A 26,291-nucleotide genomic window follows, 5' to 3' on the forward strand; every position below is an offset into this window, starting at 1 on the left:
AGACCCAGCCTCAGTTTCCCTGGCTGTCACGTGAGGCAGAGAAGGCAGTGGCGCCCGGGTCCTGGCCGGGAAAGCCCGGCGGGTCATGGTCAGACAGGGCCGAGGGACCGGTGCCCTGGGAGCCCCCCCCCTTCCCCGGTGTGCGGTCCCCGCTGAGCGTTGGGGTTCGCCCAGGCCGTTCCCCAAAGCGACAGCTCAGGCTCGAGAGTGTTCATGGTGTTTTATTTGCAACGTTCCTCGAGGTGTGGGCTGAGACGTGGCCCCCAGCCCCCACGGGGCTGCCAGCCCCCCTTCTCCATAGGGGCTCTCGGGACAGGGTGGGGGCCTGTACCTCGGCGGCCCAGGGAGGAGAGGGGGGTCCTGGGGCTGGGGAGTGCTCCAGCGCCCACAGAGGGTGCTCCTCGCCCTCAGAGGCAGTCCCCCCCCAGCATCTAATAACTTAGGGCCTCCAAGGCAGTCAGAAGCAGAGATGCCAGCTAGCCAAACTCCCTTAGGGAGAAACTGAGGCGCAGAGAGGGTCACACGCAGGGAGACTTGGGAGCAGCAGACTGGAAGTCCTTTACACAAGGGGAAACTGAGGCTGCCTGGGACACCCTTGGCTGAAGAGGGAGGTCAGGGCTGGAGCAGCCAGGACCCGAATCTGGGTCCGCCGGAGCATGTATCCCCTTGCCCCCTCCCCCCCCCCCCCGTTGCCTCCCTCAGCCCTCCGGTCCAACATCTCGTCTCAGGTCTTGGCAGACCCTGTGCCCACGACTTCCCGGGGCCTGGGGCCTCAGCGCTGGTGGGGAGGGGGCGAGGAGGGGCCAGCCCAGGCTGGGTGGCTCAGGGGGGAGGCGCTTGGAGCAGGGGCCCTTGGGGCCCCCCACGGTCCCAGAGCTCATCGGCTGAGTCGTCCTGCCCCCCCCCCCCGCCCCGGACTCGCCCATTGGGGGCAGGGGCACACCGGTGCCGGCTCCCTCAGCCCGGATGGGAAGGGGGTTCTTTCAGTCTCCCCTCCCCGTGGGTGCCAGGGATGCCCTTTTAGGGTTTGGAGGGGGCTCCCCCGGGGCGCAGGGATCCTCGGGCCGCAGCAGGGGGCTCCCCCAGTGGGAGGCACAGGCACCCTCACGCCCGCCGGGGGCTCAGCAGGGTGCTGTCGAACTGGTAGGTGAGCTTCCTCTTGACCTTGCGGATCTCCCCGGTCTTGGCGTAGTTGCGCAGGGCGCGCGCCAGCTTCTGGTAGGTCATCCGCTTGCGGTTGCCCTTCTGCTGGCCCCAGAGCCGGGCCAGGGCCTCCTTGTGCTTGGAGGAGAACTGGAAGACGCCGGCGCCCGGCTCCACCCACCACACGCACTCCCGCATGTCCCCCCGCGTCAGCAGCCCCAGCAGGAACTGGTAGAGGCGCAGCTTCTTCCGGGCACCTGGGGGGAGGGCAGCGTGGCTGGCACGGGGGCCCTGCGGGAGAGCCCCCCGCCCGGCCCACAGCCCGGCACAGAGACTTCGGGGGCCGTAACCAGTTACTCCTGCTTAATAGACACCAGGCGGGTTCCCTGCAGAACCGAAAAGGCTGAGGGCGAGCCCCCCTGCGGCTCAGCAGCCTGGGCTGAGTGTCGAGGGTCCCCACCCTAGTTCCAGCTCTGCTTCCCACTCCGCCGGGCCTTCCCCCCGCCCTGGGACCACTTCCTGGTCGGGGAGAGACCGGGAGGGTCCCTACGGTCCTGAGGCCCCAGCGCTGGGTGCGGGGCCTGACTGGGGGCTCCCCAGGGCCCCGCTTTGTCTGCTGCTCAGCAAGTGGGGCTGCACCAGGCAGCGGTCGTGGGGGGGGGTTCCTTCCCCGGGGAAGAACAGGGCCAAGGGGGCAAAGGGCAAAGACACCCACTGAGGCTGGTGCAGGAAGTTCCCGGGATGAGAGTGGGGGAGGGTCTGCCGGAGGAGCCCGATGGCCTAGGGGCCCTCCGACTGGGGGGGGGGGTGATGCCCCCCACACTCAGGGCTGGCCTCTTCCCAGCCCAGGGGCTCCCAGGTCAGCCCCTCCCAGCAGACCTGCACCCACTGCCCTCTCTCCCCCCTCCCCCCACGTGCAGACCTCCCTCACCTGCATCTGCTCCCTCCCCTCCTTCCTCATCTCCCCCCTCCCCCCATGTGCAGCTCCCCCTCACCTGCATCGGCCCCCCTCCCTTCCCCGGCAGCCGCCAGGCCCTCTTCCGCCTCGCTGTCGGACACCTCCAGGGCCGGGCTCTCCATCGGGAACTCCTCATCCTCAGACGCGCCCGGGCTGGGGAAGGGGGCGAACGGGGCCTGCGCCTGGGAGCACAGGGGGGAGCAGGACAGAGCTGGTGGGCCTCGGCTCCCCTCCCCCTCCTCTCCAAGCCCCTGGCCCGGAAGCTCCCTCTCCCCTCACTCTGCCAGAGAAGCCCCTCGAGCCGCCCCCCCCCGCCCCCTTTGGTGGGACCCGAGGAGGGTGTCGGCCCGAATGTCCACCCCCCCCGCCCCCTTTGGTGGGACCCGAGGAGGGTGTCGGCCCGAATGTCCACCCCCCCCCGCCCCCTTTGGTGGGACCCGAGGAGGGTGTCGGCCCGAATGTCCCGCCCCCCCCCCGCCCCCTTTGGTGGGACCCGAGGAGGGTGTCGGCCCGAATGTCCACCCCCCCCCCGCCCCCTTTGGTGGGACCCGAGGAGGGTCTCCGGGCCCCGAATGTCCCGCTGCCCCTCCCCCGCTCCTTGCCCCTCACCTGCCCCCCGAAGTCCTCCTCGGGGTAGCTGAGCCCCGGGCCCGGCTGCGGCTGCCCCCCGGGGGCGTAGCCCAGGGGCAGGTAGGAGAGCGGGACGCCGGGGAGCGGGCCCAGCGGGGGCGCCGAGGGCTCAAAGGGCTCGTAGGCCAGGCCGGGCGGGGGGGCCAGGCCGGTCGGGGGCTCTGTCCAGCCCCACAGGGAGTCTGGGGAGGCAGGAAGGACTCAGGGCGCCGGGAGACCGGCCCGGGCACAAAGGGGCGCACGGGGGAGGGAGGGGCGCGCCCGCATCATTTGCATCCGTGGGGAGGGAGCGGGCTATCCACAGATCCCTGCGGGGGGGGGGGGGAAGGGGATGAAACAAATGGGGCGCACAGAGGGAGGGGGCTGGGGAGGGGCACGGAGCCTGGCAGGGGAGAGGGAGAACTGGGGAGGGGGAAAGGAAAGGCCATAGGAAGAAGTGAGTAGAATGAGCCGCTTGGCCAGGGGCCGGGCCCCCGAGGATGCAGGGGGTCGGGCGTACTTACCCACCATGCCTTCGGGCTCCAGGTAGCTCGGGGGTTTGCTGCTGTCCAGGTCGTAGAAGACCCCATCTGAGTACTGAGGAGGGCACCGGAGGGTCGGGGGCGCGCCCACGGCCCGAGGACGCCCCCCTTAGGGGCTCCCCGGAGGGAGGGGGGGGGCCGGAGAGAAGCCCCGAGCGGAGACAGCGGGAAGCTGGCGGGGGAGGGGGGGGCGGGGCAGCGCTGGGTGCGAGATCAACTTACCTGGCAGGAGAACTGGGAATCCTCCAACCTGGGGAGAGAGCGAGCGGTGGGACGGGGCGCCCAGCGGGCTCTAGTCCCTCCGTGGCCTCTCCCCCCGCCCTTCACTTTCCCTCCTGAGCGCGGGCCCCGCACCATTCGCACTCTCCCTCCCGTGGCCGCCGGACCCGGGCCCCTCACTCCCCCAGGGCCTTGTTCCCGCGCCCGCCCTCCGCCCCGGGGTCCCCGCTCCCCTCCCCCCAGCACTGCCGCCTTGCGGTTTGTCTCCTGGAGAGGACGGAGACTGGGGGGGGGGGCGGGCCTGCCCTCCCCCACCCGGGGCCTCCCGAACAGGAAGGGGGGCAGGGGGAGCCTTGCACGGAAATATCCCGGGGGAGATTTGCATGGGCACAGGCTGGGGTGGGGGCGGGGCCGGTTAGTGAAAGTGGGAGAGAAAGTGTGGGGGCGGGGGAGGAACTGCCCCAGCCTGGGGAAAGTAACGGGGCCGAATGGAGATCCAGGGGACAGCCGGGCAAGAGATGGGGAGAGCAGGAGAGGGAGGGAAGGGGAGAAAGAGAGGGAGGGAAGGGGGGAGGGAGGGAGGGAAGCGGAGAGAGAGAGAGGGAAAGAGGGAAGGAGGGAAGGGGAGAGAGAGAGAGAGGGAGGGAAGGGGAGAGAGAGAGGGAGGGAGGGAAAGGGGGAGGGAGGGAAGCGGAGAGAGAAAGAGAGGGAAAGAGGGAAGGAGGGAAGGAGAGAGAGAGAGAGGGAGGGAAGGGGAGAGAGGGAGGGAAAGGGGGAGGGAGGGAAGCGGAGAGAGAGAGAGAAAGAGGGAAGGAGGCAAGGGGAGAAAGAGAGGGAGGGAAAGAGAGAAGGAAAAGAGGGAAGGAGGGAAGGGGAGAAAGAGAGGGAGGGAAGGGGGAGACACAGGAGAGAGCCAGAGCCAGAGCGCGGAGCGGCAGCGCCGGAGGGACCAGGCAGAGGCCGGCGGCCCGGGCGCACCGGGGGGAGGCAGCGCGGGGGCGGGACGCAGGCCCGGGGTCCTCACTTACTGCGCAGCCTCCAGGGTGAGCATGGCGGGGCAGGGTTCGGGGTTGGCACTGGCTCCGGGCTGGCATTGCCCATCACCTTATAGGCGGGAGGGGCGGGGCCGGTGACCTCACCGAAAATCCCCTCCGGGGGGAGCCTGCCGACGGGGGAATTGCTCAATGGGTCACGTGACGGGGGCTGGGAGGGTAGCGCAGGCTCCCGGCCCCCTCCATTCTGGGGTTCCTGAGGCAGATTTCGGGTGAGGGGAGAGCCAGGCTTGAGTTCTAGTCAGACCCGCGCCCCGAGGACGGGGGCAAAAACGAACCGGAGGGCTCCTGGGGCCCAAGCCCCCAGGGGACAAGGAGGGCGGAGGGGGCTCCCTGCCCCCGCGGGCAGACCCCCCCCCTAGCTTTCCAGGTGAGGGACTTGTCCAGGACCACAAGGCCCATGGATCCTCTGGATCTTGGCTCCCACCACCCCCACCCCCCAACCGAGTCTTCCCAGCTCCCCAAGGGCTTTCCTTGGCCAGGGCATCACTGGGGGGGGAGTGGCCTGAGGCCCCCCCAAAACCAGTAAGGCGGGGGAACACCGTGGGTGTCCCAGAGCCTACCTGCCTCAGTATCCCCACCTGTAAAATGGGCGTGCCCCAGGGGAGTCACTGTCTGCCTCCAGGGGGGGTCTGTGACCCCAGAGCCTCTCCCCACTCTCAGCAGAGGAGGAAGCCAGCAAGGCTGCTCCAGAGGGAGGAAGTGGGGGCACCAGCCCCACCCCTCACCCCCAACCCAATGCCAGAGTATGTGGAGCTCAATTCCTGGGGCCCACATCCCCAGTTGGGGGGGTCACAGCACTTCCAGGGGCCCCGAAAGGGTCTTACCCCTGGAGATTTCTCCACCATCCGCCCCTAGCGGGCAGCTGCTGCATCCCTGCACCAGACCCGTATCCAGGCTGCCCCATCCTAGTTGCATCAGCTCCCGGGGACTCACTCCTCTGCGCTATGGTGGCAGCGGCCGGCGGGACCCTCCCCCACCCCTCCCAAAGAACCACACGGGGAGGCCGCAATAACACTTTATTGAGGCCGACGGGCACTTGGCCGTCACCAGGAGGCCGGGCCGGGGGGCCCGAAACGGGCCAGCAGCTGCTCTTGGTCGTCCAGGTCCTTCTGCACCTTCTTGCGCATGTAGAAGATGGGGCAGTCTCGGCTGCGGGAGCGGGGGCGGGAGGCGGTCTCAGCTGCGCCCCCCGCCAGCAGGGTGCCCCCCCCCCCAGGACTAACGGTCCCAGGCCTCCTCCTGGTTCCCAGGACTTTGGCCTCCCTCCAGCGCCCGCCCCGCTCGGCCAGCTCCCGGGTTGTTTGCTCGTTGGGGGCGATAAGGCTGGGGCGGGGAGGGAGGAGGCGGCTGGCGCCTGTCACCTGCGCCCGTCCTCGGCCCGCCTTTGGCGTGGGAACCCGGCGTGCCCGGCCTTTCCCTAGGGAAAGCCCGGCCCCACCTAGCTGGGCCCGGGCCGGGGGATGGGCCGGAGAGCAGAGCCGGGGGGGCTCGGGCAGCTCAGGAAACCGAGGCAGGGGCCGTACCTGGTACAGAGCACGTCCTCGTGCAGACTGCCCTGGCAGCGCTGGCACTGCGTCCAGAGGCGGGAGAAGCGCTCTTCCAGGGCGCTCAGGTGCGCTACCTGGGGGCAGAGGGCAGCTGCTGGGCCTGCGAGGCTGGAGCCGGAGCCCCCCCCCCCCCCCAGGCCGGGCCCGCCCCTCACCTCCTTCTGGTACAGCTCCGACTCCCGGGGAAGGCAGAATTTGCACACGGCTCCTGGGGAGGCAGGCAAGGCAGAGTTGGCAGAGCAGGCTGACCCCGAGGTGGACGCCGCCCGCCCCAGGCCGGCCCCTGAAAGTCCCCAGAGGGCCCAGAACAAGGCCCTGTGTGTGCAGGGGGGGAAACTCCCCTGGGGAAATCCCGGGCGGGGGCCCGACTCCTGCCCACCCCCCCGCCCCACTGGACACCCGGCCCCCCGAGCCCTCACCGTGGTGGCTGAGGACGGCCCGGCAGCCGATGCAGCTGCTCCTGCGCGTGGCGAAGGCCAGGAGCCCCCCGACCTTGGCCGTCAGCACCGTCTTGCAGCGGGTGTGCTCGCCGCCTGGCGTGGGACACCCCGGCCCTCAGCTGTTGGCACAGCACCCCTCCGGGCCCGGGTCCCCCACCCCCATCCTCGCGCAGGGGGGCCCCCACCCCCCAGGTTCCCCACGGCCCCCAGCCCCCCCCAGGCTCCCCACGGCCCCCAGCCCCAGCCCTCACGCAGCAGCACGGCCTCGGCCCGGCCCTCGCCCAGGATGGGCTCGAAGATCCTCAGCAGGGGCTTGGCCAGCTGCTGCTCCAGGTAATACTGAGTGTCGATGGGCAGGCTGTGTTCCAGCACAAACAGGGGGTCCTGGGGTCAAGAAGAGGGGGGGCTGGAGCGCAGAGGGGCTCTGCAGCCAAGGGGCCCCGGGTGCAAATCCTGCTGGTGTTGGGCCAACCTCTGTGCTCTCCCCTCCCTCCCCCGAGCAAATGGGACCAGATGGGGGGAAGCATCAGAGCTTGTGGGCACAGCGGCCCGGAGGTCACAGGGTAGAGGTCACAGGTCACGGGGAGGCCAGCTGCCCCAACACTCGAGGTTCCCCGAGCAGCCACCTGGGGCCCCCGGGGAGGAGCTCCCCCCCTGCGCCCAGAGTCCCTGGCCTGGAAAGGGGAAGTGAGAGCAGGGAGGGCGGCCAGGCCGGCCCCAGGTGGAGAGAGGGCGGGGAAGGGGCCTGACCTCTGACTTCATGTAGGCCGCCACACCCTTGGCTGCGCTGATGATGACATAGGGCACTCGGTCCCCCAGGCCGGGGGCGCTGCCGGGGTCTCGTTTCCTCATCCTGCGGGGAAGCGGGAAGGGTCTCACGGGGCCACTGGGGTGCAGTCCACCCCCCACCCCGGGAGGCAGGTGCAGCTGCTCCCCGCAGGAAGTGGGGAGGGAGCCCAGCCGGGGAGGACAAGGGTGCTATTTTTGGGGTACCCCCCAGCCTGACCCAGCTCCAGCCACCAGAGCGAGTCCTCTCAGCCCCCCTGCCCCCCGGTCCGCCCCCGCCCTGCCCCCCACCTCTCGGCCAGCTCCACGTGGGCCTGCTTCCCTGCGTAGTCGGCCGCGGCCCGGGTCAGCTCCTTGGTGATCACCAGCTGTGAGATGTCGATCCGGTTGCAGAGCAGGTCCGAGATGACGTCCTGGGCGTGCGCCACCGCGCCGGAGGGGTCCCTGCGGGCGAGCCCAGAGTCAGTCGGCGGGGCCCTCGCGCCCCCCCCCCCCCCGCACCCCTCCTCCGGCCCGGGGCCCCGCTGACCGGTCGATGAGCAGGCGCCGCAGGGAGGACGTGACCAGGTTGGCCACGAGCGGGCAGTTGTCCCGGCGCACGGCCTCCAGCCCCTTACAGTCCATCTTGTCATGGGCGTCCGGGCGCGAGGAGAACAGAAGGCCCGCGTAGCGCTTCTTGCTAATGAGGAGGTACGGGAAGTAGACCTGGGGGTGGGGAAGGAGACCCCTGGGGTGAGACCGCCGGGGTCCACGGAACCCTCCCCATGACCCCTAAGGCCCAGGAGCCCCCTCGCCCGACCCCTGCCCGTCCTCGATCACCTTCTCAAACTCCAACCGGATGGGCGCGATGAAGTGGCTGGACACCCAGTCGGCGGCCTCCCGGCCCAGCGCCATCGCCTCCGCCACCGAGGGGACCCCGAAACGGCACATCACTGAGTCCGTGTCTCCGTACACCACCTGGGGGGACGGGCTGAGGTGGGGGTGGGGCCCGGCCCAGCCAGGGTCAACCCCTCCCCCCACTGCCTTCTCCCCCCTTCCAGCCGGGCCCCTTTCCCCGCCACCTCCGGCCCACGCCCGCCTCTCACCTTGGCGTCGGCGCTGTACCCGTTCTCCACGGTGTACTTGGACTCCACCAGCTGCTTGGTCTTCTCGATCATCTGTCGCCCGAAGCCGGTGACGCTCTGGAGGCGACCAAGGAAAGCGGGCTGGGCCGCGGGGGGCGGCCCCTCGGATGCCCCGGCCCATCCCCCGCTCCGCCTTTCCGCTGGCACCCCCTCCCCAGGCTCTCCCCGACCAGCCTCCCCCACACTGCCTGTGTCCCCCTAGAAAGCCTGAGCCCCGAGGACCTCCGGCGGCCCCGCTCTCCCGGAGCAGCCGGTTAAAATCCCGGCCAGATGGAGGTCGGGGGCCCAGAAGGCCTCAGTCCCCTCGGGGGTGGGGGGCTCCCGTGGAGGGGAGCGAGCCGGCCGCCTCCCGGGCCCCCCGAGTCCCCCGGGACAGCTCCCCACCCGCTCCACCCGGCGCACCTGGGAGATCTCCACGCAGGGCAGCTTCCCGACCTGGGCCCCGGTGAAGCCGTACACCGAGTTGGCGCTGACCTTCAGGGCCAGTTGCCGCCCGTCCAGGACCTGCCGCCGCAGGGGGTCCGTCTCCCTGGCCAGCTCCGCCTTGGCCCTGGGAGGGAGCGACAGTCAGAGCGGCCCACGGGCGGGGGGGGGGGCCCACCGGGGGGAAGGGTCCCGGGCCTACCTCTTGCGGGCACTGAGCAGGTTCTCCAAGATCTGGGGCAGGAGCCCTTTCCTCACAGAGGCCTTCACAAACTCGTTCCCCGTCGGGGTCTTTATGAACTCGTCGGAGGTCAGGCTGTGGGGGGAGGGACCGGGGGTCAGCAGGAGGCCGTGGCTTCAACCCCGGAGAACCGCGGGCGGCCTGCGTACCCCAGCTTCTGGGCGGTGCCCGGCCTCAGCAGCGTCGTGTAGCACAGGTTGTGGGCCATCATGATGGAGGGGTACAGGGAGGAGAAGTCCAGGGTGGCAATCGGGACGTCGTAGTACCTGGATGGGCCGGGAGGTCAGGGAGGGGCCGGCCCCTCGCCGAGCCCCCTCCTCCCCTTGCCCTGGCACCTCCCCCCCGCTCCCGGCCCTCCTTACCCTTTCAGAGGCTCGATCACCGTGGCTCCCGTGAAGTCCTCGCCGCCCTCCGTCTTCACCACGGGCATCACGAGGCCCTCCCGAACCGCCTGGGGGAGGAGGACGGGCGCGGGGTGGGAGGAGGAGAGTTAGGGAACGGTGGGAGGAGGGGGCTGGGAGGAGCGAGGAGATGGGAGAGAGAGAGGCTGAGGAACAGCTCACAGAGCCGGAGCTCCGGGGCGGGGGGACCAGGCGACACAGGGAGGAAACGGACAGAGAACTCAGACCCTCAGACCCCGACCCCAGCCCTCCCGTGAGCCGGCCCACCACCGAGAGACAAGGGGGCAGGGCGAGCGGACGGGGAGGGGATGGAGGGGTCAGCTCGGAGAAGCCAATGGGATCCGTGGCCGCCATGATGGGATCGAGCACAGAACGTGGAGGCCAGAACCCAGCTCGGGACAAGGAAAGAGCCACGGCCGGAGGCCAGAAACCAGATGCAGGGAACGGGCGCAGAGGCTGGAACGCCAGAACCGGGAGCGAGGTGCAGGAGGCGCGACTCCCGGAGGCCGGGAGCTGGAGGAGCCCAGAGTAGGGAGCGGAAGGAAGTCGGGGGGCAGGGCCCAGATCCCCCCCCCCCCATGCCCACGGCCCCAGCTGACCTGGCGGAGGAGCTGAGACACGACCTTGACCTGCTGGCCCCGGGTCAGCAGGTAGCCCAGGGGCACGCCCGTGACTCGGGCCATCTCCACGGCGTTGACCAGGACCATGAGGCGCTCGAGGAGCCGGAGGGGCAGGAGGGCGTCCTTCAGGCAGTACACGGCCAGGCGGCGGCGGGACTGGTCGTTCCCGTTCTGGAGGGGCGGCGGGGGAGATGAGGAAAGGGCTGCAGGGAGGAGGGGGTGGGGGGCTGCAGGTCGGGGAGGTCAGGGAGGAGGAAGAGGAGGGAAGGCTGCGGTCACCTGCAGGTCGGTGATGATGCTGTGCTGCACGTCCTCCTTCTGCTCCCCCAGGAAGTGGAAGCTGACTGCGTTGAGGGTGTAGGAGCGGAGCTTGTGCTCCCGCAGCAAGACCTACAGGGGGGCGAGTGGGGGATTCGGGGTGAGCCACGGCCAGGCAGGTCCCCTCATCACCCCCGTGCGGCGCCCCTACCTGCAGCATGTCCATCTGCACCCGCCCCGTCATGCTGACCACTTTGCTGTCTCGTCGGCCCGTCTGCTTGGACTGGAAGGAAGAGTCGCGGATCTGGGAGCGGAGGCCGGAGATCCGGCCCAGGAACGGGAAGGACGAGACCTGCACAGAGACAAAGAAGGGGGCTGACTGAGACCCCCGAGGAAGGACAGAAGGAGCTGGAGGCACAGACACGGGCCCCGAGAGACGTGGGAAAGAGACCCTCGGGTCCAGGCCCGGTGGGGGGTGGTCACCTTGAGGGTCTGCGCCCTGGAGATGAGGTAGGGCAGGTCGAAGTTCTGGATGTTATAGCCCGTTATGACATCAGGGTCCATGGTGCGGACGAAGGAGGCCCAGGCCTGCCAAGACCCAGGTCCGGGGGTCAGCAGGGAGGCTTCCGGCTGGCCCAGCCCCCCAGGACCCAGAACCACCACAGTCCCTTCCCCCAGTGATTGCTCAACCCAGGGGCAGAACAGGCCAGATGGGGTGAGAGGTCAAAGGGACAAGAGGGTCCTCCAGTTGGAGGTCACAAGGTCCGATGGAGCCAGGGGTCACCTCCAGAAGCTCTTCTTCACGCTCAAAGCTGAAGACACGAGCCCCCAGAATGGGGGCGCAGGGGCGCAGGGTCAGGGCGAGGCGCAGGAAGGGCTCTGGCTCCCCCCAGCGTAGGCCCACAGAACAGATTTGGATCACGGGATCCCGCTCCGGCTCCGGGAAGATGCCTGAGGGACACCCGGGGGGGAGAAGTGTCAGCCAAGGTTCTAGCAATGGGACGGCGCTCGGTCTCTCCCACTAGTGGGCCCAGTCTCCCTCTCACAGCCTCAGTTTTCCTCTTCCGCAAAATGGGGATAGCAGCACTCGCAGAAGCCCTCCTTGTAGGGGGCTCAGGAACATGCTGATTATCATCGCCCCCGTTCTGCAGGGAAGGAAAACTGGGTCTGCACACAGATCCCCCCATGGCGGAGACTCTGGGTAGGAGGAGCCCAGACCTTTCCTTCCAGCGCATTCGATGTCAAAACTCAGCACCCTCAGGGGAGCAATCTGCTGCCAGGGCCCCTCGGGGGGGTGACTGACCACGTCCGACCACAAGACGTCCGCTTCCAGCTGGCAGAGTGTGGCCTGGGGAGAGAGCAGGGCACTCACAGGGAGTCGGGCGGTCCCAACCCCAGGTCCGCCCTTCGCTCCCTGGCCTCCAAGCCCTCACCTTCCCCTCAGTCCTCAGCTGGTACTTTTCTGCTGGGAGCTCGATCCAATTGCATCCAACGATGTCCGTGTCCACCATGAACCTGGAGGGTGGGGAGGTGTGCGGGGCACAGGGTCAAGGGCCAGAGGTCAGGATCCAACTGGTCTCCCCTCCACCAGCCAGTAGGAATCCTTAAAGTCCAGGAAAGCAGGCTGGGCATCCACAGGCCTCCCCAGAGCTCATTGCATTCTGGGCAAGTCCTTTCCTCTGCCTGGGTGCCAGGTCCACGAGAGTGCGGGGTACCCAGAAATGGGTCCCTTCCAACTTTAGCCCCTCTGGTGCCTCAAGGCCAAAGAGCCTTGGTCCCCGACCCGGAGGGTATCTGGGAAAGCCACCGAGCCCTCCTGGAGAAGGTGGGGGTCCAAGAGTGAGGAGAGGAGGAGAGACGAAGAAGGGGCTGACTGCCCAAGGGAAGGGGTTTTCCAGACCGATCCCAAAGACCAAGGGAACAGAGTTGCAGACAGGGGTGGGGAAAGCAGCCTCAGGAGCAGTGACAAAGCAGGACCGGGCCCAGGACGCGGACAGGGAGAAATGTGGGAGAACGACATCGGGAGAGGCAGTGACAAAGCAGGACCGGGCCCAGGATGCGGACGGGGAGAAACGCGGGAGAACAACCTAGAGAGAGGCAGTGACAAAGCAGGACCGGGCCCAGGACGCGGACGGGGAGAAATGCGGGAGAACAACCTAGAGGCAGTGACAAAGCAGGACTGGGCCCAGGACACAGAGAGAAACGAAGGAGAACAACCTCGGGAGAGGCAGTGACAAAGCCGGACCGGGCCCAGGACGCGGATGGAGAGAAATGTGGGAGAACAACCTTGGGACAGGCAGTGACAAAGCAGGACTGGGCCCAGGATGCGGATGGGGAGAAACGCGGGAGAACAACCTAGAGAGAGGCAGTGACAAAGCAGGACCGGGCCCAGGACGCGGACGGAGAGAAACGTGGGAGAAGGACCTTGGGACAGGCAGTGACAAAGCAGGACTGGGCCCAGGACGCAGACGGAGAGAAACGCGGGAGAACGACCTCAGGAGAGGCAGTGACAAAGCAGGACTGGGCCCAGGACGTGGACGGAGAGAAACGTGGGAGAACAACCTTGGGACAGGCAGTGACAAAGCAGGACTGGGCCCAGGACGCGGACGGGGAGGAACGCGGGAGAACAACCTAGAGAGAGGCAGTGACAAAGCAGGACCGGGCCCAGGACACAGAGAGAAACGTAGGAGAACAACCTCGGGACAGGCAGTGACAAAGCAGGACCGGGCCCAGGACGCGGACGGAGAGAAACGTGGGAGAACAACCTTGGGACAGGCAGTGACAAAGCAGGACCGGGCCCAGGACGCGGATGGAGAGAACGTGGGAGAAGGACCTTGGGGCAGGCAGTGACAAAGCAGGACTGGGCCCAGGACGCAGACGGAGAGATACGCGGGAGAACGACCTCAGGAGAGGCAGTGACAAAGCAGGACCAGGCCCAGGACGCGGATGGAGAGAAACGTGGGAGAACAACCTCAGGACAGGCAGTGACAAAGCAGGACCAGGCCCAGGACGCGGACGGAGAGAAACGTGGGAGAACAACCTCAGGAGAGGTGGTGACAAAGCAGGACCGGGCCCAGGACGCGGACGGAGAGATACGCGGGAGAACGACCTCAGGAGAGGCAGTGACAAAGCAGGACTGGGCCCAGGACGCAGACGGAGAGATACGCGGGAGAACGACCTCAGGAGAGGCAGTGACAAAGCAGGACTGGGCCCAGGACGCGGACGGAGAGAAACGTGGGAGAACAACCTTGGGACAGGCAGTGACAAAGCAGGACCGGGCCCAGGACGCAGACGGAGAGAAACGTGGGAGAAGGACCTTGGGGCAGGCAGTGACAAAGCAGGACTGGGCCCAGGACGCAGACGGAGAGAAACGCGGGAGAACGACCTCAGGAGAGGCAGTGACAAAGCAGGACTGGGCCCAGGACGCGGACGGAGAGAAACGTGGGAGAACGACCTTAGGACAGGCAGTGACAAAGCAGGACCAGGCCCAGGACGCGGACGGAGAGAAATGTGGGAGAACAACCTCAGGAGAGGCGGTGACAAAGCAGGACCGGGCCCAGGACGCGGACGGAGAGAAACGTCGGAGAACAACCTTGGGACAGGCAGTGACAAAGCAGGACCGGGCCCAGGACACAGAGAGAAACGAAGGAGAACAACCTCAGGAGAGGCAGTGACAAAGCAGGACCAGGCCCAGGACGTGGACGGGGAGAACCACCTTGGCGGCGACAGCAGTGACAGGGGTCAGCCAGGACCGGGGGCTCACCGGATCTCGAAGTCCACGTTGGCTTCAAAGGCCGGGAAGCTGGGGGAGCCGAGGCCGGGCAGACGGATGCCGTTCTCCAGCAGGCGGCGGGCAGGGGCCACGAGGCGAGGTAGTGCCAGGGTCACGCGCAGAAAGGGCGAGGGGCCGTGCCCCAGGTAGCCATACATGCCTGCGGGGTGGGGGTGGTGAGGGCCTCTCCCGGCACCCCACCCCTCCACTGCGAGCCCCTCCACACTGTGGGCCCTCCCCCCACTCACTCTCGCGGGTGCAGAGTTCCACACTCAGCACGGCGGGTCCCTTCAGCTCCTTGCCCCCTCGCTGCTCCCGGCTCACGGCAGAGTTCAGCTCCCGCTGCAGGTCTCCCAGGTGCTCGGGGCCGAAGCCTGGGGAGGTCAGGGGTCGCCGCGTCACCAAGGGTGACCCTGCGGTCCCTGGTTCAGGGCCCCACTTGGCCGAAGGTCACTCACCGGAGGGCGCAGGGACATAGAAGTAGGGGGCGAAGCCGTGGATGTGGCAGCAGACAGAGACTCCGGCGTGCGTGACCCCAAAGGCCCGCAGTATGGGAGCGGCTCCGGGGGCCCCTGGGGGCGGTGGCGGCAGCAGCGGGGAGCCTAGGCCGGTGGGGGAAGGGGGGTCAGGGGGGGCCCGGTTCTCCGAGGCCAGCCTCCCCCCCAGGCCTCCTCCCCCAACTCACCCACGTAGTGGTCGATCTCGAGCTGCTGAAAGACCAGGGCCTGCGTCTTGGGGTCCAGGGCCGGGGGGGTGGGCCGGAGCCAGCGGGCATCGCGGGCACAGGCGGGGAGCTGCCCTGGAACGCGGAGATGCCCCGTTATGGCTCCCGCCCACGCCCCTCCCTGAGGGCCGTCTCCTGGCCAGAGAGGTCAGGGTCAGGGCCCCTGGAAGGTGCTGCCCTCTGCCCCCCCACGGGGCCCTCAGGAGGACTGGCCATCCCCGTGCTCCCACTGCAGGAGAGTGCTCCCTGACCAACCCCTGGCTGTTCTCCCAGAAGGGGGGGAGGGGGGAGGAGAGGGGAGGGGGGCGGGGCCTCACCCAGAGCAGCCCCTTCAGGGGGCACATGCAACTCCTCCTCCTCCTGCTCCTGCAGCCTCTGCTCGGCCTCCATCTCCTCCATCAGGGCCAGCTCCTCCTCAAACTGGGAGGGCCCCTCATCCTCCTCGGCCCAGGCCCCGCCAGCCCCACGCGGGCGCTTGGCCCCGGGCAGCCCGGCGCTGGGGGCGGACCGGCGCTTGGGCTCCATCTGCCGGAGGGGGAGGGGGGCCTGGCTCAGGCCCCTGCCTCGCCCGGCCTTTACCCCTAGTCCCCTCCTCGGCCCTCCCCTCCGCGCTCCTCCCGGTGCCCCTGCGCTCCTCCGTCTCCTCGGGCTCCTCCCGGTGCCCCCGCACTCCTCGGGCTCCTCCCGGTGCCCCCGCACTCCTCGGGCTCCTCCCGGTGCCCCCCGCGCTCCTCCCGTGCTCCTCCCGCACAGCTCCCTGCTCCGGCCCCTTCCTCCGATCTGGCCTCTTTCCCAGGGCCCTCCCCAGCCCCCCGCCGCCGCCTACCCCCAGCCCCGCTCACTCCCAAGCTCTCAGAGCAGCCTGGGCTCCTCTCTCCCGGGCTTGCGTTTCCCGCCACCGGCGCTAGTTGTCCTCTGACCCCTGCACGCGCAGAGCGCCGAGCGCGGCCATGTCGAGCGTGGCTGGGGCCTAATTGGCCGCCCCGTCAGCGCGCAGACGCAGTCGCTACGCTAGAAGGGGCGGCGGAGACGGCGTGCGCGGGTCGCCATGTTTAGCGTGGCGGAAGCTAAAGCCAGCCTTCCCATTGGCGCAGTGACTCCCTCGGATCTCTAAGCCCGCCCCCGTTTCTGGGGAAGAGCTGCTGAGCCATGGAGGGAGAGCGTCCTGCCTTGGGAAAGCTAGGGCAGGATGCGGAGGCAGGGGAGGCCGTTCCTGGGCCGCAGTCCGTCGGGGGCCCGGCTGGCCGGGTGATCGTGGCTGCCTGCCTCAGCGGCCTCCTCCATAAAATGGGCTTCATCCAGGTGCGCCCCAAGGAAGGAATCCGTTTCAAAGGCTATTTGCCTCCCTCCCTCCGCGCCTGCTCCGAACTCCAAGGACGTTGTCCCCGCCTCAGGCTGGCTCTGGCCCGTTTTCCATTCCCGCCCAGCACAGGCTCTGGCACCCAGGAGGCGCTTAAGGCCGTTTGTGCACTGACTGCTTGCATGAGCTGCCCAACGGGGCCGCTTTGGCCTTCCCCTGTACTGTATGCCTGGGCATACAGTCAGCACCTAATAAATGCCTGGAAACTGCCAGAGCAGCACATGGGACAAAGCCTCAGAAAAACATACAGATGTTTCCCCGAAACTTGTCCAATGTGTAACGGGCTATTTGGGGGGCCACCGACCTCCCTCCCCATCCCCGAGGCTCCCCTAAGAAGGCTCCCCGGAGGCGGGTGACCTCCCTCCCCATCACGGAGCCTGTTCAAAGACACAGAGCCCCCAGGCTGCCCTGCTCTTCTTTCCCCCAGGTCTGTCTCTGATCTTCCCACCCCGGGAGGCAGATCCGCTGACCAGAACTCGCTTCACTGGCTTTAAGGTTTTTATTAAGATTTTGCTTTGTTTTGTTTATTAAATAAAAGGAGCGGAAGGGAAGGGCCCTCTCGTCCCTCTCAGGGCCACGGGAAACAAGACCTCAGGACCCAAGGTCTGGGCCCCCCTTGATCCCAGGCAGAGAGTCGGGTCACCCTCTTCCCTTCAAGGTGCATTGCGCTGTGTAAGCAGGGGAGGACAGGAAAGGTGAGTGTCGGAGGTCAATGGTCAAGGTTAATGACCTGCCCACCCCTCCCCAGGAAGACAGTGTCAGTAGAGCCTGGGAACACCCGGTGACCGAGGCCCCTCCTGGGGAGCTCGCTGTGGGCGCTGGAGCCCAAGCCTGCTGCCGGAGCCGCCCCAGGGCGGGGCCCGAGGGGCAGGGGTGGCGCCGGGGCCGGCCCGGGGAAGCCGCTCCTCGGTCACTCGTGGACGTCCCAGATCTCTGACAGCAGTGGGGGGAGCTTCTTGTCTTGGAGGCGCAGGGCAAACACCTGCTCTGAGTGCACGGAGCTCAGCGTCCGCAGGCTCACCAGCTTCATCAGCATCCGTGGGAACCGGAGCTGGTCCTGGGGGACACGGAGGAGGGAGACGCCATTAGCGGGCATGGCCTCCGTGGCCTGGCCCGGGGATGGGGAGTACCAGGCAGCGCGCTACCTGTGGCATTTTGATGCGGGTGTAGGAGAGCAGGGCCTCCACGTAGGGCTGCTGGAGGGCCTCCACCCGGCCCGGCTCCTGCACGTTGGGCCGGTCGGCGGAGAAGATGTTGATGGCGATGAGCAGCGCGTATTCGGCGTCATCCAGGCCCAGCCGCCGCATGGCCCTGGAGAACTCGAAGATGGGGTTGATGAACTCGACCTGCAGGCCTGCGGGAGGGGCAGAAGGCAGGCCTGCTGGCCGGCTCCATTCCAGGGGGGCACATCCCCCAAGATCAGCAGCCCCTGGGGGCCTTCCAGGCACTTGCTGGAAATGACTTGCCAGGGACAGCGCACAGTGGGTGCTTAATGGGAATGGCGCATAGTAGGTGTTTGTTGGGGAAGGCTTGCTAGGGACAGTGCACAAAGGACACTTGCTGGGGGTGGTGCACAATAGGCACTCACTGGGGGATGGCGCACAGTGGGCACTCACCAGAGGCCCACCCTTTACCCATGGCTCTCCCCTCCCCCCAGCCCCCGCACCAGCTCTGTGGAAGTCATCTTTGCTATAGGTGAAATCCTTCAGGAAGGTGATGCACTCCGTCTCATGGTTGTAGCGCCGTGCCGTCTCCAACAACATGATCTGGGGGGACAGCAGGGGCATCGGCAGTGCAGCCTCGGTGCCCTGGCCTCCGGCAGTCCCAGCACCCCCTCCCCTTCAGGAGCCCCCCCGCCCTCGGCCGAACCTCGATGGTAGAGGCCTTGAGCAGAGCGATCTGGTCCTCGCGGCCCAGCTGCAGGAAGCCGGGCACCTGCTTGGCGAAGTCCACGATCTCCTGCACCGAGATGATGGCCAGCTCCGTGAAGTGGGCGAAGCGCTGCTGCCGGGCATCTCTCGACTGGGGGTCGGCCCCCAGGGGCCAGGGCTGGCGGGGAGAGGCGTGGTGAGGTGGCGCCGGCCCCGGGGCCCTCCCTGCCCTGTTTCAGCCTCCCCTCCCCACTGGGGCAACAGCGGTCCTTACCGTGACCTTGGGCTGGTCGGAGAAGGAGCGCTTGTTACACTGCAGCTGGGCCGACACCAGCTGCTGGATCATGAGCTTCTGGTCGGGCGTCAGCTGGATGCTGCCGCCGTCGGCGGGGGACTCGGAGGAGGCAGCCGGGGAGCCCGCGGGCCCAGGGACAGGCGTGCCAGGGGCAGCCGTGGCCCCCGGGCTGGGCCCCGAGCCCGAGGGCTGATGCTTCTGGATCTTCTTCTTGCGGATCTGCTCCTCGGACAGCACGCCTGGGAGGAAGACGCCGGGGCCTGAGCACGTGCCCTGCCCCGTGCCCGCCCCGGCAGCCCCCCGGCCCCCCACTCACACTGCTCTCTCATGCCCGCCTCGCGGCACTTGCGCAGACGGCACTCCTGGCACTTGCGGCGCATGAAGGCGTTCATGTGGCAGGCGCCACCCCCGCGGCAGGTATAGCGCCGAGCACCTCCCCGCACCACGCTGCGCCGGAAGAAGCCTTTGCAGCCCTCGCAGCTGAGCACGTTGTAGTGGAAGCCCGAGGCCTTGTCCCCGCACACGCGGCACAGCTCGTGGCCCAGCATCTTGGGGGCCGGGCCCTTCTTGCGCTTCCGCTCGGGCTCCGGCTCCGGCTCCTCCACTGTGGGGGGTAGGGAGGGGGTGGGTGTGAGGGCCAGAGAGGAGGGAGGGGTGTGGGCTCATGGGCTCCTGAGGTGGGCGCAGGGGTCAGGGGGTCCCCGGGGTGGGCTAGAGGGCCGATGGGACGGGGGGAGCGAGGACAGGCAGGTCCTGGATCCTACCAACGCCACAGGCGGAGCCCTCGCCGGCCGCCACGGCGGGGATGGGGCCGTCGGGCTCGGTGCTAGGGGGCCCGGTCCCTGTCATCCCCGGCTCTGCTCCCTCCTCCTTTATGCACTTCAAGGGCCCTTCGTCCTCATCTTCGCCTGGGGAGAGAGAGAGGCTGGGGGGGGCTGCCGCCCCGCCCAGAGGGACTCATCCACCTCAGCCCTGGCCCAGCCTAGGGAGCAGTTGGAGGACGCTCCTCTAGGGGGCGCAGGAGGAGGGGCGCCAGCATCCCAGACCGGAGTTCAAATCCTGCCTTTCACACTCCCGGTGACTCTGGGCCCACAATCCCGTCACCCATCTGTAAAACTCAGGGCGGGAAACAGCACTCACCATGGGCGGGAGCGGGGGCCACGGGGGTGCCAAGGATCCCAGGGGAAGCCATGGTGGTCACCGCAGGAGAGCCTTGAGGAAAAGGGGGGCCCAGATGGGAAAGAGGTCTTCGTTCCCCCACGGCCCCTCCTACTGCCAGCCTTGCCCCCTCCCCACCCGTGCTGGGCCCCAACTCCCTCCTCAACGGCCCCTCCTGCTGCCTGCACCGGACCCTTCCAGATCCCAAATCTGCCCCTTCCTCGGCCCCTCCCCCTGATCCAGGAGCCCCTGCAGAGGCTCCGCCCACCCAGACTGCCCCTCCCCCTGATCCAGGAGCCCCGCCCACCAGAGCTGCCCCTCAGCACCTCGGACCCCACCCCTACAGATCCCAGCTCCGCCCTCGTCTTTCCCCCTGGGCTGACCCCCCTCATTGCACTCCTTTATTAACCCCCTGGGACCCCAGACCTCCTGGAATCTGCGCTCCTGCTGCCAGGACCCCGCACCTCTCCGGATCCCAGTGCTGCCCCTCCCCTCCCTCTGCTCTAACTCCCCCTTTCCTGCCCCCCCCAGCTGGGATCCCGGCCCCACGCCCCCCCCTCACTCCTCCTGCACCCCCCTACCCCTCTTACCCCTCCCCCCTTACCCGATTCATGGCTGCGCACGCCGCGGCTCCAGTGCCGGGTGGGGAAGCTCCTCCTCGCGGCTGCCCTGTCTCCGTCGCTTCCCGGTCCTCAGCCTCCCGCCCGCCGCCTCCAGGCCGCCCCCCAAAGCTCGCCCCGCGAAAAGTAACTTCGCCACTTCTTCCGGCAACCCCAAATCTGCGTCACTTCCGGCCCGACTGGGGCGGAGGTGCACGTGACACAAGGCTCCGCCAGCCGGGGCGGAGTTTGAGTGATTTTTTTCCCCCTCCTCCCGCCCTACCCCGGAAGAAGGTCCTGACCGTCCCGGAAGAAGGTCCTGACTGTCTCGGAAGATCCCTGGTCTGAGCTGGTCCGAGTCAGGGGGAGGCCAGACTCACTGCAGAGCCCAAACCGGCAGGCCGCTGACAAAGGCCCCGCCCCTCCCCGTGCGCAGGCGTGCTAACGCTCCCGGCCACTTGGGAATCTGCGGGCTGGTGAGGAGCGGGGCTGAAAAGAACGCTGTGTGCGGATCTGAGCCAGAGGCCTCACCCCGGGAGGTCCCCCAGGAGGGCGAACCCCAGGGCCAAACCCCCTTGGGGTGCTGTGTTCTAAAGGGGCCGCCCCATGGTCTCCACCCACGTCTTTCCTTCCTTCCACTAAGTTTGTCAGGTCCCTGGCCCGGGGGGAGGGGAGGGGTCCCCCTGCAGGGACGGAACCGCACGGGCCCCGGGACACTGAGGGGGGATGAGCTTAAAGAAAGAAAGGAACAGAAAGATCGCAGCCCCCAATCCCCGCGGCACCGAGCCCTGGCACAGGGGGCACGGGCTGGCCGCTGGGGAGCCTCCGGCCGCTCTGCCCCCTTCCGGCTGCAAATCCATCTGCCCGTCTGTCTGTCTTCCCATTCATCTGTGCTTATTTCTGTCTATCTGGATGTCTGTCCATCTTCCCATTCATCTGTCTGCCCTTCTGTCTGTCTGTCTGTCTGCAAATCCATCTGTCTGTCCGTCTATCTGTCTGTCTGCAAATCCATCTGTCAGTATATCTGTCTGTCCGTCTGTCTGTCTTCCCATTCATCTGTCTGCCCTTCTGTCCATCTGTCTGCAAATCCATCTGTCTGTCCGTCTGTCCGTCCATCTGTCTGCAAATCCATCTGTCCGTCTGTCTGTCTTCCCATTCATCTGTGCTTATTTCTGTCTATCTGGATGTCTGTCCATCTTCCAATTCATGTCAGCCCTTCTGTCCGTCTGCAAATCCATCTATCTGTCCATCTTCCCATTCATCTGTCTGTCCATCTCTGTCTTCCCATTCATCTGTCTGTCCGTCTGCAAATCCATCTGTCCGACTGGATGTCTGTCCATCTTCCCATTCATCTGTCTGCCCTTCTGTCTGTCTGTCTATCTGCAAATCCATCTGTCCGCCTGTATGTCTGTCTGTCTTCCTATTCATCTGGCTGCCCTTCTGTCTGTCTGTAAATCCATCTGTCTGTCCATTTTCCCATTCATCTGTCTGTCCGTCTGTCTGTCTGTCCGTCTTCCCATTCATCTGTCTGCCCTTCTGTCCATCTGTCTGTCTGTCTTCCCATTCATCTGTCTGCCCTTCTGTCCATCTGTCTGCAAATCCATCTGTCCGTTTTTCTGTCTGTCTTCCCATTCATCTGTCCGTCTGTCTGTCTTCCCATTCATCTGTCTGCCCTTCTGTCTGTCTGTCTGTCTGCAAATCCATCTGTCTGTCCGTCTGTCTGTCTGTCTGCAAATCCATCTGTCAGTATATCTATCTGTCTTCCCATTCATCTGTCTGCCCTTCTGTCCATCTGTCTGCAAATCCATCTGTCTGTCCGTCTGTCCGTCCGTCTGTCTGCAAATCCATCTGTCTGTCCGTCTGTCCGTCTGTCTGTCTGTAAATCCATCTGTCTGTCCATTTTCCCATTCATCTGTCTGTCCGTCTGTCTGTCTGTCCGTCTTCCCATTCATCTGTCTGCCCTTCTGTCCATCTGTCTGTCTGTCTTCCCATTCATCTGTCTGCCCTTCTGTCCATCTGTCTGCAAATCCATCTGTCTGTCCGTCTGTCCGTCCGTCTGTCTGCAAATCCATCTGTCTGTCCGTCTGTCCGTCCGTCTGTCTGCAAATCCATCTGTCTGTCCGTCTGTCCGTCTGTCCGTCCGTCTGTCTGCAAATCCATCTGTCCATCTGTCTATCTGTCTTCCCATTCATCTGTCTGTCCTTGTTTCTATTTATCTGGATGTCTGTCCATCTTCCATTCATCTGTCTGCCCTTCTGTCCATCTGTCTGTCTGCAAATCCATCTGTCTGTCCGTCTGTCTGTGTGTCTGCAAATCCATCTGTCCGCCTGTCTGTCTGTCTTCTCATTCATCTGTCTGTCCATCTGTCTGTCTTCCCATTCATCTATCTGTCCGTCTGTCTGTCTTCCCATTCATCTGTCTGTCCTTGTTTCTATCTATCTGGATGTCTGTCCGTCTGCCCTTCTGTCCGTCCGTCTGTCTGCAAATCCATCTGTCCATCTGGATGTCAGCACATGATCCGTCCATCTGTCCTGCCCATGCATCTGTTTTTCTGCCCATCCAGATCTTTCTGCCTGCACCCGTCTGTAGATCTGCCCGGGTTTCTCACAGGCTGCAGAGAAAGTCTGGGGGCAGCCTCCTGCCTCCGGAAGCCGCCTGGACTTGAGCCTGTGGGCAATGATTAGGGGTTGGGGTGGTGGGGAGGTAATGACTGGGTGGGGCGGGCAGCAGGAGGTGGGAGGGAGCAGGCGCGGGGCGAGTAGCTCAGTCCTATCTGTGTGCTCCAGAGCCAAGACGGGCGGCCATGGGGGGTCCCCATCACCTGAGCCCCCTCCTGCTCCTGGCCTCCCTCCTGCCCCTGGGGGGGAGCTTGCCTGAGCCCCGGAGGGGACCATTGCTTTTCGTGACGTTGGTGAGGCCCGTGCCCATTTCCAGGCCAGCCCGGGGCTCTGCTGAGCCGGTCCTCATCCCAGACCCCCCCCATTTCACCAGGTCTATCGCCACGGCGACCGTGCCCCCCTGGATTCCTACCCCACAGACCCTCATCAGAACAAGACCCTGTGGCCCCAAGGGCTAGGCCAGCTCACCCAGGTGAGAGACCAGGGAATGGGGGGGGAGGCGAGGGTGGCCCCTTACTCCCTAACCCCCCATCTTCAGGAGGGCGTGCAGCAGCAGCTGGAGCTGGGCCGCTTCCTAAGGGACAGATACCGCGACTTCCTGAGCCGGGAGTATCATCGGGAAGAGGTAAGGCGCAAATCTGGTCCCTCCAGCCTCAGGCCCAGCCCCTCATGACTTCCCCTCCCCCGGCCTCCCGGGCCCAGGCCCCTATGACCTTGCCTCCCCGGCCTCGGCCCCAGCCCCCTTTACCTCCCGCTGCTTCCCCAGCTGTACGTGAGGAGCACGGACTACGACCGCACCCTGCAGAGTGCCCAGGCCAACCTGGCCGGGCTCTTCCCCGGGTCTCCCAGCAGCCCTGGCTGGATGCCCGTGCCCGTCCACACCGTCCCGGCCACTGAAGACAAGGTCAGGGAGAGGCTTGGCGGGGGAGGCAGGGGGTCGGGGAGCAGCCCCGGCACACTTCGGGGAGGGGGTCCACTAAGCTGGCGGCCCAGGCTGGCCTCTCCTGAGGGGGCGGACCTGGCCTTTGCACCAGGGAGCATCCAAAGGGGGGGAGGGAGGAGGAGGGGGAGGAGGGGAAAAAAAAAGAGGAGGAGGAGGGGGAGGAGGGGAAGCAAGAGGGGGAGGGGGGGAGGACAGGGCCAGCAAGGAGGCTTGGCCAGAGGGGGCGCTGAGTGGGCCGGCCCTGCCCAGCTCCCAGGCTCCCTCCTGCCCCCTGCAGCTGCTCAAGTTCCGGACCCGGGGATGTCCCCAGTACCAGAAGCTGTTGGAGGAGACCGTGGCGGGAGAAGAGTACCAGGCAGCCCTGGAGGGCTGGAGAGTGAGGGGGGAAGGGGGCCGCATGGGGGGGGCCCTGAGGGTGGGGGAAAGCGGGGGAGGGCTCCAAGGCCCCTCTAGCCGGGGCTCCTTCCCCCCAGGACTTCCTGGTGCGTCTGGAGAACCTCACGGGGCTGTCCCTGGCCGAGGGGCCCCTCCACAGGGCCTGGAAAGTGCTGGACACCCTGACCTGTCAGGTAGGTCCCCGCTCCCCCGCCCCCGCCGCGCCCCCCAGTCGGCGCCCCGCCCCCACCCTGCCGCCTTCCTCCCTAGCGCGCGCACGGGCTCCCCCTGCCTGCCTGGGCCACCCCCGAGGTGCTGAGCTCCCTGGCCCAGGTGTCGGCGCTGGACGTCCGAGCCCACGTGGGCCCCCCGCGGGCGCAGGAGAAGGCGCGGCTCACAGGCGGTGAGTGGGGGCGGGGCGGGGGCGGGGCGGGAGGGCGGGGGCGGAGCTCAGGCTGCCCGTGCCCACCCCCAGGAGTCCTGCTCGATGCCATTCTGAGCAACTTCACCCAGGCGCAGGCCCGCGGGGGGGCCCTCAGGATGGTCATGTACTCGGCTGTGAGTGCAGGGGGGAGTAGGGTTGGGGGGATGGGGGGGTTGGGGGGGTGTGGGCGGGGCCCGGGGTGGGGGGAGGGTCCGAGGGGGCGGGGCTGGGGCCCTGAGTGCAGGTTCCCTCCCCAGCATGACAGCACGCTGCTGGCCCTCCAGGGCGCCCTGGGCCTCTATGACGGGCACCATCCGCCCTACGCCGCCTGCCTCGGGTTTGAATTCTGGAAACATCTGGGGCAGCTGGAACAGGAGGAGAAGGAGGAGGAGGAGGGGTAGGCCAGAAGGGAGCTTGAGGCTGAGTGGAGTGCCTCCCGTGCCCCCTGGGTGCCTCCCGTGCCCCTGAAATCTTCCCGTGCCCCCTGGGTGCCTCCCGTGCCCCTGAAATCTTCCCATGTCCCTGGGTACCTCCCGTGCCCCTGGGTACCTCCCGTGCCCCTGAAATCTTCCCATGTCCCTGGGTGCCTCCCGTGCCCCTGAAATCTTCCCGTGCCCCTTGGGTACCTCCCGTGCCCCTGGGTGCCTCCTGTGCCCCTGAAATCTTCCCATGTCCCTGGGTGCCTCCCGTGCCCCAAATCTCCCTGTGCCCCCTGGGTGCTTCCTTTGCCCGCTGGGTGCCATCCCTTCCTGCAACCCTCCCTCTTGGGGTGTCCTGTGCTCTGGGGGGAGGTGGGACAGGGGGTCTGAGGCAGACCCCGGCCCCGGAGCCCCCTTCCTCCATGCCCCCTCACCCACTCTCTGTCCCCAGGAACGTCACCGTCTCTCTCTTCTACCGGAACGACTCTTCGCGGCCCCCCCTGCCCCTGGAGCTCCTGGGCTGCCCCTCGCCGTGCCCGCTGGGGCGTTTCCGCCGGCTCACCGCCCCGGTGCGCCCACCCCCTGGGGGACCGCTGTGCCGCCCCCCCGCCGAGGACGCTGCCCGTGCAGGTGGGCCCGCTGCGGGCCAAGGGCTGGGGGACGGGCCGGGGCTCCGGCTGGGACTCACCCGCCTCCTTCCCCCTCTCCTGTAGGTGCTGCCGTGCCCCTGCTGGCCGGGGCCGTGGGCATGCTGGGCATCCTGAGCTTGGGGCTCGGGGCTCTCCTGTGGAGCCGGGGCTCTGCGAGACCCCAGGAAGGCCCCATCTGAGAGGGCCGGAGACCCCCGGCCGGAGGGCTCATGTGGGCCATCCTCGGCTCCAAGCATAAACCTGATGAAGCTCTGGGAAGGGGGTGTCCGTGTGTGTTTGGGGGCCCTCGTCTTGACATAAACATTCTTATCACCTTCGCACTTCTGTCAACCATTTTAGGCGGATGAGGGGGCCTAAACCAAACCCACATTCTAAAAAATCTAGCCCACTCCTCTATCGCACACATAGGCTGAATAGTAGTCATTGTTCACATTAACCCAACAATAACAATCCTCGACTTAACCATCTATATCTTAGCCACATTGACCACATTTATAACCCTCAACATTACCCCCTCGGTTCCTACTTTTGGGGGCTCGGGAGGCCCCCTCCTAATGAGAGCTTTAATGAAGCGCTCGGGGGGAGGTGCCCCCAATCTCTTAGCCCCCACCCCCTGCACACAGCCTCACACCCCACAACAGTCAGAGAACACAAAGTGGTGACCTTAGGTCTGGGCCCCCTGCCAGGAGCCAGCCCAGTGCTGGGAAGGGGCTGGGG

At 66.9% G+C, this 26,291-nt stretch overlaps 4 protein-coding genes across 9 annotated transcripts; 1 reads left to right on the top strand and 3 right to left on the bottom strand.

The window, feature by feature from the left end:
• Positions 1 to 205: 205 nt before the first annotated feature.
• On the bottom strand, positions 206 to 5,470 carry SPIB (Spi-B transcription factor). 3 transcript variants are annotated; one of them, XM_074307892.1, is made up of 6 exons: positions 4,500 to 5,467; positions 3,475 to 3,502; positions 3,235 to 3,307; positions 2,711 to 2,913; positions 2,139 to 2,283; positions 206 to 1,400 (listed from the first exon to the last, which is right to left on the bottom strand). In XM_074307892.1, exons 1-6 carry the CDS (start codon positions 4,520 to 4,522, stop codon positions 1,105 to 1,107), a joined length of 768 nt encoding a protein of 255 aa, XP_074163993.1. In that variant the 5' UTR covers positions 4,523 to 5,467; the 3' UTR covers positions 206 to 1,104. The 3 variants fall into 3 exon arrangements, with proteins under 3 accessions (XP_074163993.1, XP_074163994.1, XP_074163992.1); XM_074307893.1 differs by lacking the exon at positions 2,711 to 2,913 and having other exon boundaries at positions 4,500 to 5,470; XM_074307891.1 differs by lacking the exon at positions 4,500 to 5,467 and having other exon boundaries at positions 3,475 to 4,477.
• A 58-nt stretch (positions 5,471 to 5,528) lies between these two features.
• POLD1 (DNA polymerase delta 1, catalytic subunit) lies at positions 5,529 to 15,854 on the bottom strand. Of its 2 annotated transcripts, none has more exons than XM_074307852.1 (27): positions 15,705 to 15,854; positions 15,180 to 15,387; positions 14,824 to 14,937; positions 14,597 to 14,740; positions 14,387 to 14,512; positions 14,130 to 14,298; positions 11,800 to 11,881; positions 11,585 to 11,714; positions 11,151 to 11,317; positions 10,850 to 10,954; positions 10,578 to 10,718; positions 10,388 to 10,498; positions 10,088 to 10,279; positions 9,450 to 9,538; positions 9,237 to 9,353; positions 9,049 to 9,162; positions 8,826 to 8,973; positions 8,385 to 8,480; positions 8,119 to 8,256; positions 7,829 to 8,004; positions 7,591 to 7,743; positions 7,264 to 7,366; positions 6,765 to 6,897; positions 6,493 to 6,606; positions 6,229 to 6,281; positions 6,050 to 6,147; positions 5,529 to 5,675 (listed from the first exon to the last, which is right to left on the bottom strand). In XM_074307852.1, the coding sequence occupies exons 2-27, from the start codon at positions 15,385 to 15,387 to the stop codon at positions 5,570 to 5,572; spliced, it is 3,327 nt and encodes a 1,108-aa protein (XP_074163953.1). In that variant the 5' UTR covers positions 15,705 to 15,854; the 3' UTR covers positions 5,529 to 5,569. The 2 variants fall into 2 exon arrangements, with proteins under 2 accessions (XP_074163953.1, XP_074163954.1); XM_074307853.1 differs by having other exon boundaries at positions 14,824 to 14,932; positions 15,689 to 15,846.
• Positions 15,855 to 16,707: 853 nt separating this feature from the next.
• On the bottom strand, positions 16,708 to 20,568 carry NR1H2 (nuclear receptor subfamily 1 group H member 2). 3 transcript variants are annotated; one of them, XM_074307885.1, is made up of 9 exons: positions 20,151 to 20,568; positions 19,529 to 19,600; positions 19,153 to 19,323; positions 18,705 to 18,992; positions 18,368 to 18,627; positions 18,092 to 18,271; positions 17,889 to 17,988; positions 17,368 to 17,576; positions 16,708 to 17,279 (listed from the first exon to the last, which is right to left on the bottom strand). In XM_074307885.1, exons 2-9 carry the CDS (start codon positions 19,578 to 19,580, stop codon positions 17,133 to 17,135), a joined length of 1,407 nt encoding a protein of 468 aa, XP_074163986.1. In that variant the 5' UTR covers positions 19,581 to 19,600; positions 20,151 to 20,568; the 3' UTR covers positions 16,708 to 17,132. The 3 variants fall into 3 exon arrangements, with proteins under 3 accessions (XP_074163986.1, XP_074163987.1, XP_074163988.1); XM_074307886.1 differs by having other exon boundaries at positions 19,153 to 19,296; positions 20,151 to 20,344; XM_074307887.1 differs by lacking the exon at positions 19,153 to 19,323 and having other exon boundaries at positions 20,151 to 20,344.
• Positions 20,472 to 25,890, top strand: ACP4 (acid phosphatase 4; the record flags this gene model as incomplete). The annotated part of the gene is made up of 11 exons (XM_074302631.1): positions 20,472 to 20,621; positions 23,137 to 23,235; positions 23,302 to 23,388; positions 23,530 to 23,667; positions 23,984 to 24,082; positions 24,180 to 24,275; positions 24,352 to 24,484; positions 24,557 to 24,639; positions 24,763 to 24,902; positions 25,376 to 25,554; positions 25,638 to 25,890. Coding segments are annotated over 11 exons (1,320 nt in total), but the record flags the coding sequence as incomplete, so codon positions are not given.
• Positions 25,891 to 26,291: the final 401 nt, after the last annotated feature.

Source organism: Sminthopsis crassicaudata, chromosome 3, assembly GCF_048593235.1.
Source record: "Sminthopsis crassicaudata isolate SCR6 chromosome 3, ASM4859323v1, whole genome shotgun sequence".
Lineage (NCBI taxonomy): Eukaryota > Metazoa > Chordata > Mammalia > Dasyuromorphia > Dasyuridae > Sminthopsis > Sminthopsis crassicaudata.

Coding starts and splice junctions, on each gene's coding strand:
- SPIB (XM_074307891.1), bottom strand. CDS start 3,609: ATGGTGCGGGGCCCGCGCTCAGGAGGGAAAGTGAAGGGCGGGGGGAGA. Junction 3,308..3,474: donor ATTCCCAGTTCTCCTGCCAG/GTAAGTTGATCT, acceptor TGCCCTCCTCAG/TACTCAGATGGGGTCTTCTA. Junction 2,284..2,710: donor AGGAGGACTTCGGGGGGCAG/GTGAGGGGCAAG, acceptor CTGTGCTCCCAG/GCGCAGGCCCCGTTCGCCCC.
- POLD1 (XM_074307852.1), bottom strand. CDS start 15,387: ATGGAGCCCAAGCGCCGGTCCGCCCCCAGCGCCGGGCTGCCCGGGGCC. Junction 14,938..15,179: donor CCCTGAAGGGGCTGCTCTGG/GTGAGGCCCCGC, acceptor TCCGCGTTCCAG/GGCAGCTCCCCGCCTGTGCC. Junction 9,354..9,449: donor GTGATCGAGCCTCTGAAAGG/GTAAGGAGGGCC, acceptor CGGCCCATCCAG/GTACTACGACGTCCCGATTG.
- NR1H2 (XM_074307885.1), bottom strand. CDS start 19,580: ATGGCTTCCCCTGGGATCCTTGGCACCCCCGTGGCCCCCGCTCCCGCC. Junction 19,324..19,528: donor GGCCCCCGCTCCCGCCCATG/GTGAGTGCTGTT, acceptor GCGGGGCGGCAG/CCCCCCCCAGCCTCTCTCTC. Junction 18,993..19,152: donor GGGCTCCGCCTGTGGCGTTG/GTAGGATCCAGG, acceptor TACCCCCCACAG/TGGAGGAGCCGGAGCCGGAG.